Here is a 20590-nt window from a genome sequence, read left to right on the forward strand (position 1 = left end):
ATTCTCCCGAGCTTGTGGTCAAAGCCTGGTCAATCTTAGCTGTACATCCTCTAACCATGTAGTCAAAGCCTGGTCAATCTTACCTGTACATCCTCTAACCATGTGGTCAAAGTCTGGTCAATCTTACCTGTACATCCTCTAACCGTGTGGTCAAAGCCTGGTCAATCTTACCTGTACATCCTCTAACCGTGTGGTCAAAGCCTGGTCAATCTTACCTGTACATCCTCTAACCATGTGGTCAAAGCCTGGTCAATCTTACCTGTACATCCTCTAACCATGTGGTCAAAGCCTGGTCAATCTTACCTGTACATCCTCTAACCATGTGGTCAAAGTCTGGTCAATCTTACCTGTACATCCTCTAACCGTGTGGTCAAAGCCTGGTCAATCTTACCTGTACATCCTCTAACCATGTGGTCAAAGCCTGGTCAATCTTACCTGTACATCCTCTAACCGCGTAGTCAGAGCACGGTTGGCACGTGACATCTCCTCCTCCTGCTCCTTGATTTCTTCCAAAGACTCTTCCAGCTGCCTCTTCTCTCTCTGTGAGCTCACACATACACATTAACATACACCAGCATAAGACAATAGGTAACAGATCTGATCTTCAATGTGAAAAGTTGTATTACTGTCAATCTGATTGACACTCCTGTGCAGTTTACAGTGGCTCTCCTTTATATAACTAGCAGCTCATGTTACACCCGAGGATCTGTCTTTTTCAGCCATCTATTTCCTGTGTTTGAGGGACGCAAAATACACTTGTAACTTAAATCTTGCTGAATTGATTGCTTTCATTTTACTCCTGCGACTGTTTCATACTTTGCTTGTGCCTGTCTTTTTTATTTGTTAACATTACGACTGTGGAAATGCTTGTAATGACCTGTCAAACACAACCCGGTAACGGCTGAAATGGGGTCAATGGAATAGAATGTCTTTCAGTTGAATCTATAATAATGCTAAAGCTTCATCAGGGATTTAACGCACCGCCTCGACACTTACATCACAAGAAAGAGAAGAAAGAAAGAATTGAATACAGTTTAAATGTTTACAAATTACATGCACTGAGATGATTATAGTGATATTATGTCTGATCTCATAAACAATGTAAAGTATCTTTAGATATGTTTAATCTAGAGCAAAGTGTGTTGATTTTTAATCCAAGGATATCCTGCTATTGATACACTTGTTTAATTATGCAAGAGAACTTGACAACAACAGTAATTAATGAGGCAGTCTAGACAGCGCATGAGATTGAGGGTAGGGTAGACAGAGAAAGAATTTGGTAGTTGAAGTCCTGTTATGTTAATGTTTCCATATATACAAATACACCCTGTGTGTTTATGCAAATGAGGCACATATATATATATATATATATATATATATATATATATATATATATATATACAGTTGAAGTCGGAAGTTTACATACACCTTAGCCAAATACATTTCAACTCTGTTTTTCACAATTCCTGACATTTAATCCTAGTAAAAATCCCCTGTTTTAGGTCAGCTAGGATCACCACTTTATTTTAAGAATGTGAAATGTCAGAATAATAGTGGAGATAATTATTTCTTTCAGCTTTTATTTCTTTCATCACATTCCCAGTGGGTCAGAAGTTTACATACACTCAATTAGTATTTGGTAGGATTGCCTTTACATTGTTTAACTTGGGTCAAACATTTCAGGTAGCCTTCCACAAGCTTCCCACAATAAGTTGGATGAATTCTGTCCCATTCCTCCTGACAGAGCTGGTGTAACTGAATCAGGTTTGTAGGCCTCCTTGCTTGCACACGCTTTTTCAGTTCTGCCCACAAATGTTCTATAGGATTGAGGTCAGGGCTTTGTGATGGCCCTTCCAATAGCTTGACTTTGTTGTCCTTAAGCCATTTTGACACAACTTTGGAAGTATGCTTGGGGTCATTTTCCATTTGGAAGACCCATTCGTGACCAAACTTTAACTTCCTGGCTGATGTCTTGAGATGTTGCTTCAATATATCCACATAATTTTCCTTTCTCATGAGGCCATCTATTTTATGAAGTGCACCAGTCCCACCTGCAGCAAAACACCCCCACAACATGATGCTGCCACACCCGTGCTTCATGGTTGGGATGGTGTTCTTCGGCTTGCAAGACTCCCCCTTTGTCCTCCAAACATAACGATGGTCATTATGGCCAAACAGTTCTATTTTTGTTTCATCAGACCAGAGGATATTTCTCTAAAAAGTATGATCTTTGTCCCCATGTGCAGTTGCAAACTGTAATCTGGCTTTTTTTATGGTCGTTTTGGAGCAGTGGCTTCTTCCTTGCTGAGCGGCCTTTCAGGTTATGTCGATATAGGACTTGTTTTACTGTGGATATAGATACTCTTGTACCTGTTTCCTCCAGCATCTTCACAATGTCCTTTGCTGTTGTTCTGTGATTGATTTGCACTTTCGCACCAAAGTACGTTCATCTCTAGGAGACAGAACGCGTCTCCTTCCTGAGCGGTATGACGGCTGCGTGGTCCCATGGTGTTTATACTTGTGTACTATTGTTTGTACAGATGAACATTTCACCTTCAGGCATTTGGAAATTGCTCCCAAGGATGAACCTTATAGGTGGAATAATCTGTCTGTAAACAATTGTTGGAAAAATTACTTGTGTCATGCACAAAGTAGATGTCCTAACCGACTTGCCAAAACTATAGTTTGTTAACAAGAAATTTGTGGAGTGGTTGAAAAATGAGTTTTAATGACTAAAACCTAAATGTATGTAAACTTCCGACTTCAACTGTATACATCTACAAAAACTGATACAATAAGATAATGTATATACAGTATGAGTGGATTTATGTTTTTCTTTCTTTATTTGACAATGAATTGAATACCTGAATTCCCACCAAAATCCCTTTGTCCATGCCAGTAAATGTTTAATGCGCTGTAATTCATGTGATGGATTATACATATTCTAAAAGTTTGGAGTATCTTCATCCACTGTCCAACAGTTGCAATTATGCAAATTGTTTAAAAAACATTTGAACAATTTCTATGACCGTTGCTACAGTAGTTACAGTACATTAGGTTTCTCTGTTCCTCACCTCAAGCCGGCCGACTCTGTCCCCCAGCTTGCTCTCCTGTTGCTTGGCATCATCAATGATACGATTGAGTTTGGCCACTTCGTTCTCCAGCTCCTGTGCCCGCTTTCTCAGCTTCTCGGCCTCCTGGCTAAGACGTCCCGCCTGGCCCTCCACTGCCCCCTTGGCTGCCTCCACTTCAGCCTTCTCCTTGCCCACTGCAGCACTGCTCTGGAGAGCAGACAGAAGGGTCAGTACAAAGTAAATACAGGGTAGAAAGATGCAACGTTGCATAGAAAAGGACACAATACTGGCTTGATAACTGGTTAAAAACAAAAGTCTACGGTCTTATTTACAAGGCAACTCAAATTCCTTCACAGCTCCTTCATGACAAGCTCAAGGGGATTTAAGAGGTGGATGCATGACAATAACTCGAAGCCTCCATTCACCTCCCATTGAACTGACTCTACTGCTGTAGCTTGGCCCACAAAAAGACAGCATGTCACCCACAAAAGGCTGGGGAGATTGAGGTGAATGGTCCAGTCCAGTAAATCCGTCCACTTCATTCTGAGTCCCCTGAGCATGACCAACATCAATGTCTCATTGGCTTTATCTGCCAGAGTTGTACAGTTGTGGGGCTGCTGCTTAAGCCTCATGGCTCTCGCTTGTTCACCGCTTGTCACTAAACAGGACCAAATTCCATAATTAGATGACCCACTGTTGGTGGCAGTCTTTGTATGAACTTGGCTGCTGTGGCAGGACTGTGTGAAAGGAGGTCCCTGTGTGCTTTGCCTCTGCCCAGTTTTATCAATGGAGAGCCTGCCCTGGCTAGCCTGTCTGGGCTGCTGCTGTCCTAAGGGAGAGCAGTCAATGCCTGAATTCTTTCTTCATGTAACCTCTTAGCTGACAACAACACACAGCACTCTATCTAGGCCCGCATGAAGTTTTGCATAGAAAAACAGATAGCAGGTTTTGCTGTGATGACGCTGTCAGAGAGGGATTTACTTTATATCCTGAAAGTGACCGTTTAAGAAGATATTGTATCAGCCAGGCTCCCAAATATTTGTTCAAAAACAAGAATATCTGGAAATGAGGCAATGCTTGACAGAATGCCAGATGACAGGTTTGACAGTTTCTGGTTCTGTTTACTAAAGTGAGGAATACCCGTGCTGCATGCCTCCAACAGAAACAACCAGGAACTGACGTTCATATGGGGTTGACTACTGATACAAAGGGCCAGGAGTTTTCCCTAACCAGGAAAAACTAGAAGCCCTAGATAAGTTATACCCAAGGCCTAGAGTTTTTCCTGGTTGGATCACATGGCTCCTGGACATTCTCATTAAAGTACTAGGCCTATATTTAATTGACTAAATATGATTATGTAAACACGTTTTATATTTAAGCAATAAGGCACGAGGGAGTTTGGTATATGGCCAATATACCACGGCTAAGGGCTGTTCTTATGCACGAGGCAATGCAGAGTGCCTGGATACAGCCCTTAGTTATGGTTTATTGGCAATATTTTTTAAATTATTTTATTTTACCTTTATTTAACTAGGCAAGTCAGTTAAGAACAAATTCTTATTTTCATACATACATATATATATATATACATACATATATACATACATATATATATATATACATATATATATATATATATATTTATGTGTATGTATGTATGTATGTATATATATAGATATGTGTATGTATGTATGTATGTATATATATATATACACATACATACATATATATATATATATGTGTATATATATATATGTGTATATATATATATATGTGTATATATATATATATATATGTATGTGTGTGTATATATATATATGTATATATATGTATGTGTGTGTATATATATATATGTGTATATATATATGTATATATATGTATGTGTGTGTATATATATATATACAAGACCATGGTGCTTGCCTACGGAGCTGTGAGGGGAACGGCACCTCAGTACCTCCAGGCTCTGATCAGGCCCTACACCCAAACAAGGGCACTGCGTTCATCCACCTCTGGCCTGCTCGCCTCCCTACCACTGAGGAAGTACAGTTCCCGCTCAGCCCAGTCAAAACTGTTCGCTGCTCTGGCCCCCCAATGGTGGAACAAACTCCCCCACGACGCCAGGACAGCGGAGTCAATCACCACCTTCCGGAGACACCTGAAACCCCACCTCTTTAAGGAATACCTAGGATAGGATAAAGTAATCCTTCTCACCCCCCTTAAAAGATTTAGATGCACTATTGTAAAGTGGCTGTTCCACTGGATGTCATAAGGTGAATGCACCAATTTGTAAGTCGCTCTGGATAAGAGCGTCTGCTAAATGACTTAAATGTTAAATGTAAATATATATATATATATATGTATGTGTGTATATATACATATATATATATATATATATATATATATATATATACACACACATACATATATATATATAACAAACCCCTGAGGTTCCTTATTGCTATTGTAACGATGTGCTCTGAGAGTCAGGAAGCAAGTTCAGGGAGTGACTAAATTTAATAAATAATAAATAAATGAAAATATAATACAAAACAAGAAACACGAACAACTCACAGACATGAAACAGAAACAATGACACCTGGGGAAGGAACCAAAGGGAGTGACATATATAGAGAAGGTAATCAGGGAGGTGATGGGGTCTGGTTACCAACGTAATTAGAACAGTAAAAATACATGTTTTGTCATATCCGTGGTTTACGGTCTGATATACCACGGCTTACAGCCAATCAGCATTCAGGGCTCAAACCATCCAGTTTATAATGTAGGCTATCAGTTTTCTCCCCATTCATGTTATACAGTATGCAGGCAGGGAGGGACTTAGCAGGTTCATTATGAGGAGGAATGTCTGCTCCCAGGGGGATTAGAGGCAAATGGTGCAGATTAACACACTGTGGTTCAATTCCCCTTAGCCTCGCCTGGACAAGCAGGCAGGCAGACAGGCACCTCTCACTGGACAGGTCCAAGAAAAGCCTATGCCTACACACACTGCACACACCTGACGCAGATACCCGTCACATACTCCGCTCACACCCGACGCACGCACACAGATGCATCTGTTTCTCACACACACACACACACAAACACACACACACTGTGCTCCAGGTGAGCACCAACGCTGACTCACCCAGTGGAGAGTGAAAAAAAATTCACTAACGAAACAGCATGATAAATAGCAGACCGCTAATGTCATGAAACTACTTCAATTACAAGTCCTGTGATTATCAGTCATAGGTTTAGTTAGATACAGATGTCTTACTAAATGGGTGTCTTAAAAGGAATCTGACTTAGTGCTTGGGAATGTGTTTGAATCCCCTCTTCTGTCATTAGAACCACTGTACTATGGTCCCTTAGTGACTCATTATCTGTCCACAGAGCTGAAAGAGTCCAAAGTCCGACCACCTCGCCCCCTCAATCATCCCCTCACCACTGGGTGAGTTGGAGGACCCTCATTGGTCACTGAGGCTTGGTGTTCCAGTGTTTGAGCGGAGGGTGGTAGGCGAGGGGTTAAGGTCACCCAGTGGAGGGGAGAGCATAGAAGACAGATCATTAACCACCCCACCTCCAGGACCCACTGAGGTCTGTTGGGCCTGTTCCCCTCCCCGACACCCTTATCCCTGCATGGGTCAGCTGGGGCACAAGTACAGACTGACTGACTGACTGATATGCAGGTGTCACTGGAATTACCTACATCCCAGACCAGGATAAATGAAGGCAGTGTTATATTTTTCTAAACATTGGGCATTTCCCAAACATCTTTCACCTGTCTAGGACTGTACAGAATCCAAGGACAGCAGGGGGTAGAAGCTCGTGAAAAACCTCACTGTTTTACAGGTCACTTCGCCTACTTAGCTAGAATATGTGAAGATTGTAGTATCATCTCTGTATTCAAACTAATCAACTGGGGCTGTGGGTAGAGGGCAGGTTGAGGGGAGCATAAAGAAAATGTAGACTCATTGAGTTCTCTGTTTTTTTTCTCATACAAACATCCCCTCACCCCCTCTTTCACTGTCCACGTTTCCCATCCTGGGTTCTTTGAGAGTCCAGTCTGGGCACTACCATTCAGAGGGTGAGGGGGAGAAAGACCCATGGGTGGTGGAAATTCACAGGGTGCCCTGGTGATCATTGTTCCTTGTGTTTGCCATTTTTTACTTGCTCAGACTTTTACAAAGCCTTCAAATTAACAATTGGAGAGTTTAATTTCAAGGGCTCTCTTGTGTACTCTTAAACTGTGTGTCTATAGTCAGACATTAACTACCATTGTGCGGCCAGTAAAAAGAGTGGCACTAACAATGCAGTGAAGTATGCGTGGCCCAGTGTGCGAGGTCTGAGCTTTTACAGGGTGCTCTCAGGTTGCTGGGAACACACACAAACCCCTGCTGAATCTGCTTTGGAGCCCAGGGAACAAGCAATGGAGGGGTAATCCCACATCCAGCAGAGCCCCACTCTATTCACATTTATAGGCACATACATATCCCTTTTTAAAATGACAAGAGTGTTAATTCATTTCTAGATCCACTGTCAAGAGTCAGTGTGCAGCAGGTAGGACGGCGTCAGGCGCAGGACACAGAACTCAGTAACAACGTACTTTACTTGGAAAATCAAATACCATACAGGGAAAAATATTCCAGCTCGACACAACAGAGCGACTACTTAACAAAGAACAAACACATACCAAACCATGTGGGAACCAGAGGGTTAAGTAGGGAATAAATTATAACATAATGGAAACCAGGTGTGTTAAATCAAGACAAAACAAATGGAAAAAGAAACGTAGATCGGTGGAAGAAACGTAGATCAGTGGAAGAAACGTAGATCGGTGGCGGCTAGAAAGTCGACCGCCAAACGCCGCCCGAACAAGGGGAGGCACCAACTTCGGCGGCAGTTGTGACTTCCACAACGCATCAAAATAGTATAATCTAACTTTTAACTGAATCAAAATGTTCATCTTTCAACAAATCCTGAAAATAAAGATTGTGGTGTACTCATGCCCTTGTCAGTGAGTAGCATACCCTCTGATTGGTTATCACAGACAAACTGGTGTCATCTATACTACAGAGATTAAAGTAAAAGTCCTGGCAGACCCCTAAACACATTTTATGTGTTTACTATCACATGCATTCATAACACTGAACTCAACCTTTTATATGAGTGCACTGTTGTGGGCATACAGCATTCACAAGGTTTTAGAAATAATACCTATTTCAGACAGTAACACTCACAGTGCAAGATTGCAGTATATCAAAAATAAGTAACTCCCTCTGCTCTACCATGACCTTGGGAAAGGTACAAAGCAACACTTATTTGATTGAGCTGACACATTGTCAAGTTGCTATAATGTCCCAGCAGCATCCCTGACAGAAAGACTTTGGTTAGGAGCCGAAGGGCAGAGTGTTCCCCCTACATAATCCAGGACCTAGGCCAGGATGCAGAGCAACACAGGATATCCCTCTACCCCAGCTGTAACAACACACGGGTGGTGACATCGTTCAAACAGACACATACTGGCCACAACCACAAGTGAATAAAATCAACGCTCAACACCACATCCTTTACAATTATTTACTTCAGTCTACCTTAGTTAGAGGGTACTGTGAGCCAAGGTTGATGCGGCCTCATAGTTTTATGGTCCTGTTTTCAAATTTCCATTCATGTGCTCTCCCTGAGGGAAAAGTAAATATGGGATAAGAGGGGAAGTCGAGATAGGCAATCGGGACTAAATAGAAGCACAAAGATGACCAAGGTCCTTCCAGGAACGGGTCATATCCTGTGTGATATCAAGTTAATGGTATTCAACACCATGTATTCTGTCTTCAAGGAAAGTGAATAGCATCACAGGTCACTCAAGCTTTTCTCCGGCAATGAATAAGCCTTAGTTTGTTTCACCAGCAAGAAGGTATGCATTACAATAGAGACGCTCTCCAACAAAAGGCACATAGACTAGTGTCTGCCTAGTAAAGACAGGTTTGTGATGGCTTGGGAGAAAAGCTTGCAGTGGAAATTAAAACTTGCTGCTTGAGGAGCACTGGCATCTTTCCAGTCACCATAAGATGCCAGCAATCAAATCTTGTCTTGTCCTTCGGGACATGGAAACAGAAACCTTTTTAAATGGAGTCTCTATTGCCGGGCCAAATGATAGGATTTCAGGGGTGTTTGGCTTTAATAGAGAATTAAATAGGCCAGTGCAGTGAGAAGGCAGTCACAGTAGAGCTTTGAGGGACACTGGCCCTTTGTGTCAAAAAAATGGAACCAGAGAATTAACATTTACTGTCACAAAACTCCAAGCCTCCCCAGAATGTGGCATTATTACAGTTTAGCACTTCGCCAGAAGGCCAGTGGCTTCAAAAGAAGGGAGTGGGATGACACAATGTCAAATTCCACACACAGTACTCTATTCTGATCTTAAATGGTTGATATGAGGCCAACCCAGAGTGATTATAATATCAAAAGACCCTTCAGAAACTCATTATAGTAGGACAAAACACTGACATTGAGCATAGTACTTCTTTTAACTCTTGGACGAAAGCCAGACCTTGGGGAATCATGCTGCCTGGTCGGGCTGGAGGAAAATCACAGGCAAATGACTGGGCTTTGAATGTCAGAGCTGAGGTCAGATCCTGCTGGAGGGAGAGTGACCAGTGCCACTTGCAACCTGAGCAGACTACACCACTGGACAGTAAGTCCATGTTAAATACTTTGCCTGTACTTGCCAGTACTCCCTACTCTGTTGGATGTTGAAAAGCAATGTACCAACACAAAACAACCTATTGAGTGGAGAAACCACATATTTCCTAAGTCTCGGTGTGAGCGAATTAGCTTTCTACCTCTGGTCTTAAAGCTGAGGTACATCACAGTCTTGAGCACACTGACCCTCTACTCCACACTCCTGGGGGTATTTGTTGGAATCCCCAAAGCCTTGCATGCATTTTGGCAAAGTAGGCTCCCTCCCCACCAGCTCAGCTCTGCAAGGCAGTGATGCAGCAGAGGAACAATAGGCCCATGAATTCAGGCTACAGCCTCACAGCAGAGCGCTATCATCAACTGAGGAAACACACTGCCTCCTGTGGGACTCTTTACCTTCAAACAGCCCTGAGGAGGTGCTCACCAGGTCACATGGCTTCAATGATTACACACAAAAAGAAGTCAGTCACAGAGAAAATAAAGACAGGCAGGAATCACTCAAGTGGAGGGCTAGAAGCTGGGGGATGGAGCTGCCAGTGTGTCAGGGGATGTATGAGATAGGGCTATAAGGGCTGAGGCTTGGGACTGTGGCTAATTAATTTAGGAGTGACTGTATGGTTAGGGTGGAGGGAGGGAGAGGATCAAGGCTGAGGGATGAGAGTGGGCTGGAGCCGGGAATGGGGTTTGAGCCTGGAAATGGGACTAGGGGCTAGGGCTGGTACTAGAGGATGGGGATGGTACTAGAGGTTGGGGCTGGTACTAGGGACTAGGGCTGGTACTAGAGGCTGGGGATGGTACTAGAGGCTGGGGCTGGTACTAGGGGCTAGGGCTGGTACTAGAGGCTGGGGATGGTACTAGAGGCTGGGGCTGGTACTAGGGGCTAGGGCTGGTACTAGAGGCTGGGGATGGTACTAGAGGCTGGGGCTGGTACTAGGGGCTAGGGCTGGTACTAGAGGCTGGGGCTGGTACTAGAGGTTGGGGCTGGTACTAGGGACTAGGGCTGGTACTAGAGTCTGGGGATGGTACTAGAGGCTGGGGCTGGTACTAGGGGCTAGGGCTGGTACTAGAGGCTGGGGATGGTACTAGAGGCTGGGGCTGGTACTAGGGGCTAGGGCTGGTACTAGAGGCTGGGGCTGGTACTAGGGGCTAGGGCTGGTACTAGAGGCTGGGGATGGTACTAGAGGCTGGGGCTGGTACTAGGGGCTAGGGCTGGTACTAGAGGCTGGGGCTGGTACTAGAGGCTGGGGCTGGTACTAGGGGCTAGGGCTGGTACTAGGGGCTAGGGTTGGGACTACGGGTTGGAGCTGTCTGGGGTTGTGACCCTCTGAGAGAGCATTGAGAATCAGGAATGTCTCTGAGAGGGGGTATAACAGCAACCCCCTGAAGAGGCATGGTCACGTCGCACCCCTCCCGACCCCACCCACTGGTCAGAGCTGGAGCATTGTAACAGAATATGCAGGAGGGAAGGGGTCTGCTGGGTGCACATTCTTTAACCAGCCAGAAACATTCTCTGACACACCCTTCTCGCTGCTCACTGTACCTTATCAGTTCACATTTTCACATTCCCTCAAGTCTCACTGTTGTGAAAAACCTGACTTACACAGAACTGATCTACAATAAGTAACTTACAGTAAGTAGACTACAGTCTGATTATAGATTCTCTATGAATACTGTTGTTTGACCTCTATAGGTTCTACCTATAGATTAACATCTAAAGAATGGACCATGCTACAACTCAATAAAAATACAATTGAACCTAAAACTGCAATGACACAAAACAAACACACATATTTTCAGGGAGATGTCCACTCCATAACTCCTCTGACCCACTTTATTCAGCATATCCCAACCATATCCCAAACCCCTGCTGCTATTATTGTGTGAAACAAACTCATCATTCATCTACTGAGGTCCACAATTACCCCTGCCCTTTCAATGGATGAACAGAGAGAGAGAGAGGAGGAACAATGAGGAAAAATGCACAACTCATGAACTACAGCTCATTAGATTAGTGACGGCTTGCCACTGCAATTAACGGGCAACGGGAACAATTTAGTGCTCCAGTTTCCAGCATTATTCTCTGCATGGGGCAGCACTATCAATGCACATTTCATGGCCAAAGGAGAGAGGAGCAGCGTTTCGATGGGAGACAGGACAGATGAATGCCAGACCGTGCACACTTTATGCTAAGCAATTCAGCAGGCTGTGCGGTTGCTCACTCACATGCAGACATTTTTATTACTTTCAATCCTGCCAATGCCTGGTGGATAAAAGTACAGTAGACTGAAATTGACATGAATAGTTTTTGTGTGTGACAACCTAACAATGGATTGGTATTTTAAGGGAAAGGCCCAAATTACTGAAGATAAACTCAAACTGATAGCAGCCGAACTGCCAAACTGTCTGAATACTGAGTAACAATAAAGTCAGACATCTTGTAATTTATTTATAAAGCACTGGTGGTGAATTCTTGATGACAAACTCTTCCCCTCAAGCAAGAAAAACAATATCTCAGAAGGGGCTGGCTGCTGTGTCTGCAGGAGGAAGTGGGGGCAAGGAGAGGACTTCGAGGCCCTGACACAAACAGGAAGCATGTGAGCCAGGCAACACCTAGTCAACACAATGCTCCTCTAGCCTTGTCAGTGGTTCTCTTATGCCTCTCTCCTCCATTAGCCCTATTTATGCTCTTACCTCACTGTCCTCTCTACCACTTCCCTACCCTGTCTTCTCTTTACTAGTCCATTTTGCCTCTCCCCATCCCCTCTCCCAAGTCTTTTAAAGGCTTTGTTTGGTCCTATTTTTCTTCCTGTTGAGCCACCCAGTAAAACGTGTTTACAGCAAAATCACACCTCAACATCATGAAATACGTCCTAAAGCTTCTTAATGACACTATATGTCATCTAGGATAAACAGAGTCCAATAAATTCCCATGAAAAGTGATGACAAGTTGGTTTAACTGGATTGGATAGCTGAGTCTTTTTTAAATCTTGGTTGGATCAGCTGAACTACAGAGAAGGGAGTGTTTTTTCCCAGCACAGTTTAACCGTTTTTAGACTTGTTTTTCAGCCTTCAGCTGGGGTTGTTATTACAGTGTGTGCAGTGAAATGCAGTTAGGCAAGTGCAAGAAGAGAGAGGAATAGAGCAGTTCATGTATAGAACTATGACATTCTCTAACACTGGCACCATGCAGTCAATGATTCACTAACTCCTAGAGGACTTTCCAGACATTCATTCAAGTATGCATACTGTATGTAACATTTTCATCTCAATCAACACAAAAGCCTGATTTCCTTATAATAACACATAATGAGGGTTTCATTTCCTCAATAAATAAACAATGGAACACTAAAGTTATACAAATTCAATGGCCTTTGGATAGCAATCATTATTTACTTGTTCCAAACCAATTAAATATCTTAACAGCTGGTAGACAATGATGGGGGTGTAATTTTTCCAATTCCAATACACAGCAGTCATAACAAAAACAACTTAAAGCATTTTTTTGTTCGAGGTAAGACGGTCCTATTGGGTTAGTTACTCAAATTAAGCTTAATTTTGAGACACAACTTTGAAGCTGGTCGAAAGCTATCGAATATCTACTGATGCCGAACATATGGCAACAAAAACCTTCCCAAACAAACCTTCTAAACATACACTTTTACTACCCAAAGTACACGTGATGCCCAAAGGGTTTGCCCAAATCTCCCATTAACATCAATACACCCAGCAAACAGGTGACGTCTTGAGGACATTTGGCGACATTTCCATTAGATCCCTTAAGGGTTTCGACACAACGTTATCCCACTGAACTTTCTAAAAGCGTTGCGTGATGTACCCAAGGGAACGTTCTCCGGGGGACCTTTTTATTGTTCCCGGTTTGTCGCGGGGATGTTCTTAGAATGTTCTTGGGACGTTGTGTCATGGTCCTCTGGAGGTTTTGTCTAGTTTCTGGTTAGTAACGGGGCCTTCCCGAGGACGTTTTTGGGCATTCTTGTGATATTGTGTCATGGTCCCTTGAAAGTTCTTGGGACATTGGGTCATAGTTCCCTGGAGATTTTTGTCACGTGATGGTCCCACGTGTCCCAAACCATTATAAGTAAAGTAATGAAATATATGGGGGTTTGGGGGTTTTAAGGTAAGGGGTGGGGTGATGTATAAAGAAAGTAGGGTGCGTGTGCCCTTAAAATGTTTTTTTTTTGGTGGGGGAGAACGTTTCTTTGCAACCATCAGGTGGCGTTCCGAGACAAACCGGGAACTAGACAAAACCTCCATGGGACCATGACACAGCGTCCAAAGAACGACCTAAAAATGTCCTCAGGCACGTCCCCGTATCAACCAGGAACTACACAAAGCCTCCAAGGGACCATGACACAAGGGACCAAGAATGTCCTAAGTTACCTGCTTGGCCTTCTCCACAGACGTCTGCAGCTTGCGGATCTCCTTCTCATACTGCTCCCTCAGTTTATCCACCTCCTGGTCGTGTGTGGCCACCTCCTCCTTCAGTGCTCCCTTCAGGGCAGTCAGCTCCCTCTCCCTCCTCCTCAGCACCTCCTCCTGCTCCTCCTTGGCCAGCAGCACCTCCTGTAAGTCCAGCTTAATTTGCATCAGCTCCTACATAGGAGGAGAGGAGGAATTGGTGACAATGTCTCACTAAAATCTCACCCTGAGATTAACCGCTACCTTAACAGGTGACATGCACAGAAATCTCCAGCATTGCCATTATTGCTGAGAAATTCTGCTTCAGCAAATGTGCCAGTAAGAATAACATGTTTACACATTACCAACACTGGCACTACAATGGTATTGACATGGCGGTTATTATGGGACTGCAAAGCCCTTTCCATGCAGGCCGCTAAGCTCCTCTATGTCAACGCTCTCTCCCCTGAGAGTTGTGGGACCTGGCCTGTGTTTTACCTCCATCATGGCATCCTTCTCTCCGTCGGTCACGACCGTCTTGGCGCCATCCAGCTCGTCGTGCATCTCTGACAGCTGGTCCTGCAGGTCCCTGATCTCCGTCTGGTACTGCTCCCTCTCCATCTTCACCTGGAACAGCCTGCCCGACCACACAGAGCAGCATACAGTCACAACACATACACCATCACCTGAACCCTGCTTTACACAATGGAACGATACCACCTGCGCTCTGTCAGAAACGCCTGTTCTCCAGGCTAACAGGAGCTATGATCAGCACCTGGGCACTGATCTACCAATCACATCACAGTCACACCACCTGCCCTCTTCAACACAGAGAGGGTCTGTTTAGTGACAGGGGGTCATGCGCACAGATGTAGAGTAAGTAGACTGAACACTACTTATTCGCCAGCTCAGTGTACTTATTCCCACATACTGACGAACCTTTTTCAAAATAGAGAATCCATTCTTGAAAAATTGAATCAATTATACAATGGCTGAGAGTAGTTGAGTGATTCTTTCTAAATAAGTCAGGCCCCTCTCTGTCTCTGTCTCTTATTTCTATGGAGTCCATGACATAGACGTCTCTATGTCGTTAGATTACAGGGGAGTCTGGCTCCACTGTCAGCTGATATCCACCAGGACGGCCAGTCTCTATTGTGATTGTCCATGATCAGGATCAACAAATCCATCCCCAGGTTTAACAGACTAGTCCAACATCAACAGACATTTAAGCCATGATGATATACACTCATCACTTTGTAGGGCTTTGGTGGGACTCTGCAGTGTACATTAACACAACATGTCAGAGGAGAAGGAGAACTATAGGGGGCCATTATTTTCAGACTAAGACAGAAACTCTAATGGCCGAAAAGAGATTGCAAGCCCAAGGAACACATTATAATCATCCTGAGACTATAGAAAACAACCTACAACTTTCTCCTCCACAAAAAAAAGAGATATAGATAAACAACTTTCCCCCGATAAGATTCTTAAATCTGAGGATTATCCCCATTGTGCTGGCTTCTTAAGCCGGGCTTTGTCAACCTGTCACTCCTTGCCTCACAGTGTATGCCCTGGTCTGGTGGTCAGTCACTTACTCCTCCAGTGTGGTGCGGAGCTCAGCCTCTGTTTCGGCCAGTTTGTCCCCCAGTCGGGAGCATTCCTCCTGGCTCCTCTCCAGCTCCGTCTGCAGGACCTTCACCCCCGCTCCGGCCTTTTCATGGGCCTCAGTCAGACCCATCTGCTTCTTTAACACGCAAGGACACACGCACACACACACTTTAGTAAAACACCATTCCTCTCACCACGCCAAATAAATATGGAATGCATGGCGTTCATAGTACAGGATCTGAATGACAGTTTTGACAGTATCTAACCAACAAACTCAGTGGCTGTGATGTCAACTGGTCCGCTTAAGTTAGGTATTAGCACCAATAGGATTATTGTGTCTTAAGAGGCGGGAGCCAGGGATTCTCATGCCCTGCACAGACATCCAAGATAGCAGCTAGGTTCAACATGTCTGACATGGCATCATAGTATTACCTTGGTTTGCTCCTCCAGCTGCTTTTTCAGTTCAACAACTTCCTTCTCTAGTGCTACCCTCTGTTCCTGTAGGGCTTTGGCTTGGGTAGCCATGTCAGGAGACTGGGAGGGGGAACAGAGACAGGAGTTATATTTGAATCCATTTTCCTTTTCAAAATCACTCACAATATGTTTGCACGATAGCATTACTCTAAAATGTCTTATTTTCGTAAAATACAAAAAGATGTTGGTTGCTTTGGTTCATGGCAGATCTCAGTGAACAAAAGGAAGGGTGGTGACTAGTTTCTCCCCATAATGCACAGGTTTATACATGGCGGTCAGTGGAGGCTAGTGGGAGGAGCTACTGGCTCATTGCATTGGCTGGAATATATGGAATGGAGTCAAACATGTGGTTTCCATATGTATGATGTGTTTGATACCGTTCCATTTATTACATTCCAGCCAATACAATGAGCGCATCCTCCTATAGCTCCTCTCACCAGCCTCCACTGATGGGGGTGGTAATTACAGTGGCTGTTGTCAATGCTAGGTAAACACAGCCTGGTGCGTTGTATGCTGCTCACCAAGTGAAAGCTTCTGGACTAAGGCTAAGATAAGAGGCTCACAGATTTAGCTGTTTGTTGAGCTAAATTACAACAACTCCACAACAATGCCTCACTTTGTTGTCGCTCCCTGCCGCCCGCGACTTTAATGTCTGTATCTTCTCAAACACCAGGTTGACCTTCCTCTTAGTGGTGTCCTCATTATCAGTGCTCCTGCGGACACACACACACACACGCGCACACACAGTCAGAACACAGGTGCACTCCCACACTCGGCTGATTTGAAGGTAAAGAGGGGTCTGTGTGTGTGGGGTAGGTGGATCAGATTAGGTTCTAATCCCAGACTGTTCTGGTTCCTGCTCTGCCGGGGACCAACTGCTTTGATGTGTCACCTCGCGACCCGGTCAACCTCATTATGCCCATCCATTAGGAGGCACACGCAGGGGAATCCCTGGCCCTGCTATAGAACCTGGCTGTATGCAGGGTGCACCCTCTCTCTTCCTATATCGGCCACAACCAGGGGAAAGGTTCTATGGTTCCATTCCATTCCACTACCTGACAGGGAAGTTCTAGCCCCCCTCCTTCATGTTTTATAACTTCATCTGGTGAATGTTTGTCCTTTCTTTGATGACTCAGTGTCAGAACAACACTTCCATCTGTGTTCCTTTCCATTGACTTCTGACCCTTGACCTGTGACCTGACACACCAAAAGCAGTTTTCTGAACTCACTGGGCATCGAAAAAGCCTGGAGCACACATGGAATGTAGACACTGAGGAACTGAGGCACTTTAGAAGTTTAGGATTTAAAATACAAAACTTCTAAAACCATGGACACAAATGTACAGTCCAACCATGACACAATGCTCTGTGAGAGAAACAGAATTTGACCTGGGATAGGAACTCTAAGATCCAACTTTACTGGTGCTGTGATTGACATGTTATCCTATTGGATATATGCACTGGACTTTCAGACTTGGATTCTTGACGAACATAACCTAGACTAGGTTAAAAGCCTTTTAACCTAGTCTAGCTATAACACTTTTAGAGCGTGAAACCAAATGTTAGCTGGTGTACCTTGGTACTGAACAACAACGAAACTGTCTAGCACCTCATATTACTATTTCATAATATAAACCATCATGTATCACCCTTACCAGTTCCTCTATCTTAAACCATGAAGTACACCATAGAGATACTAATCTGATTGGGTATCTATGTGAGATGCTTCCCACTGAAAACTCCTCCATTTCCCCCTACTGTAAGGGATGGGATTTACAGCGTAGGGTGAAAGGAGAACATCAAGAATCAGGTGATAAGCAGAGCAGGGTTGATACCCTACATTCCTCAGTAGAGGGAGAGAGAGACAGGGAGAAAGAGAAATGGGAAGACGAACAAACACCACTAAGCAGCTGCATCGACCACAGCTTAGAAATGGAGGAGGAGACTGAATGGGAGTATAAATTCCTTCCCTTTTATCACAAACAGTCAGACTCAGATAAAAAACGTTTAAGTGCTCCCATGGGTTTTTTTTCTTCAAATGGTACATTACTTAAAGATGCACTATGTAGAAATTGTTCCTCTATTTCATGTTTGCAAAATGTTTCATAGTTTGCTTCATTTCAATTTATGTGGCAAAAGAAGCACGTTTTTTTTTTATTATTTTTTTTTTTCCCCCACCTTTATTTAACCAGGTAGGCTAGTTGAGAACAAGTTCTCATTTGCAACTGTGACCTGGCCAAGATAAAGCATAGCAGTGTGAACAGACAACACAGAGTTACACATGGAGTAAACAATTAACAAGTCAATAACACAGTAGAAAAAAAGGGGGAGTCTATATACAATGTGTGCAAAAGGCATGAGGTAGGCGAATAATTACAATTTTGCAGATTAACACTGGAGTGATAAATGATCAGATGGTCATATACAGGTAGAGATATTGGTGTGCAAAAGAGCAGAAAAGTAAATAAATAAAACAGTATGGGGATGAGGTAGGTGAAAATGGGTGGGCTATTTACCAATAGACTATGTACAGCTGCAGCGATCGGTTAACTGCTCAGATAGCTGATGTTTGAAGTTGGTGAGGGAGATAAAAGTCTCCAACTTCAACGATTTTTGCAATTCGTTCCAGTCACAGGCAGCAGAGTACTGGAACGAAAGGCGGCCAAATGAGGTGTTGGCTTTAGGGATGATCAATGAGATACACCTGCTGGAGCGCGTGCTACGGATGGGTGTTGCCATCGTGACCAGTGAACTGAGATAGCTTTACCTAGCATGGACTTGTAGATGACCTGGAGCCAGTGGGTCTGGCGACGAATATGTAGCGAGGGCCAGCCGACTAGAGCATACAAGTCGCAGTGGTGGGTGGTATAAGGTGCTTTAGTGACAAAACGGATGGCACTGTGATAGACTGCATCCAGTTTGCTGAGTAGAGTGTTGGAAGCCATTTTGTAGATGACATCGCCGAAGTCGAGGATCGGTAGGATAGTCAGTTTTACTAGGGTAAGCTTGGCGGCGTGAGTGAAGGAGGCTTTGTTGCGGAATAGAAAGCCGACTCTTGATTTGATTTTCGATTGGAGATGTTTGATATGAGTCTGGAAGGAGAGTTTGCAGCCTAGCCAGACACCTAGGTACTTATAGATGTCCACATATTCAAGGTCGGAACCATCCAGGGTGGTGATGCTAGTCGGGCATGCGGGTGCAGGCAGCGATCGGTTGAAAAGCATGCATTTGGTTTTACTAGCGTTTAAGAGCAGTTGGAGGCCACGGAAGGAGTGTTGTATGGCATTGAAGCTCGTTTGGAGGTTAGATAGCACAGTGTCCAATGACGGGCCGAAAGTATATAGAATGGTGTCGTCTGCGTAGAGGTGGATCAGGGAATCGCCCGCAGCAAGAGCAACATCATTGATATATACAGAGAAAAGAGTCGGCCCGAGAATTGAACCCTGTGGCACCCCCATAGAGACTGCCAGAGGACCGGACAGCATGCCCTCCGATTTGACACACTGAACTCTGTCTGCAAAGTAATTGGTGAACCAGGCAAGGCAGTCATCCGAAAAACCGAGGCTACTGAGTCTGCCGATAAGAATATGGTGATTGACAGAGTCGAAGGCCTTGGCAAGGTCGATGAAGACGGCTGCACAGTACTGTCTTTTATCGATGGCGGTTATGATATCGTTTAGTACCTTGAGTGTGGCTGAGGTGCACCCGTGACCGGCTCGGAAACCAGATTGCACAGCGGAGAAGGTACGGTGGGATTTGAGATGGTCAGTGACCTGTTTGTTGACTTGGCTTTCGAAGACCTTAGATAGGCAGGGCAGGATGGATATAGGTCTGTAACAGTTTGGGTCCAGGGTGTCTCCCCCTTTGAAGAGGGGGATGACTGCGGCAGCTTTCCAATCCTTGGGGATCTCGGACGATATGAAAGAGAGGTTGAACAGGCTGGTAATAGGGGTTGCGACAATGGCGGCGGATAGTTTCAGAAATAGAGGGTCCAGATTGTCAAGCCCAGCTGATTTGTACGGGTCCAGGTTTTGGAGGTCTTTCAGAACATCTGCTATCTGGATTTGGGTAAAGGAGAACCTGGAGAGGCTTGAGCGAGGAGCTGCGGTGGGGGGCGGAGCTGTTGGCCGAGGTTGGAGTAGCCAGGCGGAAGGCATGGCCAGCCGTTGAGAAATGCTTATTGAAGTTTTCGATAATCATGGATTTATCGGTGGTGACCGTGTTACCTAGCCTCAGTGCAGTGGGCAGCTGGGAGGAGGTGCTCTTGTTCTCCATGGACTTCACAGTGTCCCAGAACTTTTTGGAGTTGGAGCTACAGGATGC

The 20590-nt window shown here is 44.4% G+C and overlaps 1 protein-coding gene across 1 annotated transcript in view; it reads right to left on the minus strand.

Moving 5' to 3' along the window:
* LOC118362434 (cingulin-like protein 1) overlaps nt 1–20590 on the minus strand; it is a 47910-nt gene that overhangs the window by 21361 nt on the left and 5959 nt on the right. The window contains exons 4-10 of the mRNA XM_052481921.1: nt 16885–16981; nt 16227–16328; nt 15782–15930; nt 14685–14823; nt 14169–14381; nt 3075–3281; nt 436–540 (exon numbers count right to left, since the gene is read on the minus strand). Of these exons, the coding sequence (XP_052337881.1) occupies nt 436–540; nt 3075–3281; nt 14169–14381; nt 14685–14823; nt 15782–15930; nt 16227–16328; nt 16885–16981 (1012 nt within the window). The remainder of the gene's footprint in view (nt 1–435; nt 541–3074; nt 3282–14168; nt 14382–14684; nt 14824–15781; nt 15931–16226; nt 16329–16884; nt 16982–20590) is intronic.

The sequence above is a fragment of the Oncorhynchus keta genome, chromosome 2, assembly GCF_023373465.1.
Source record: "Oncorhynchus keta strain PuntledgeMale-10-30-2019 chromosome 2, Oket_V2, whole genome shotgun sequence".
NCBI classification, from domain to species: domain Eukaryota; kingdom Metazoa; phylum Chordata; class Actinopteri; order Salmoniformes; family Salmonidae; genus Oncorhynchus; species Oncorhynchus keta.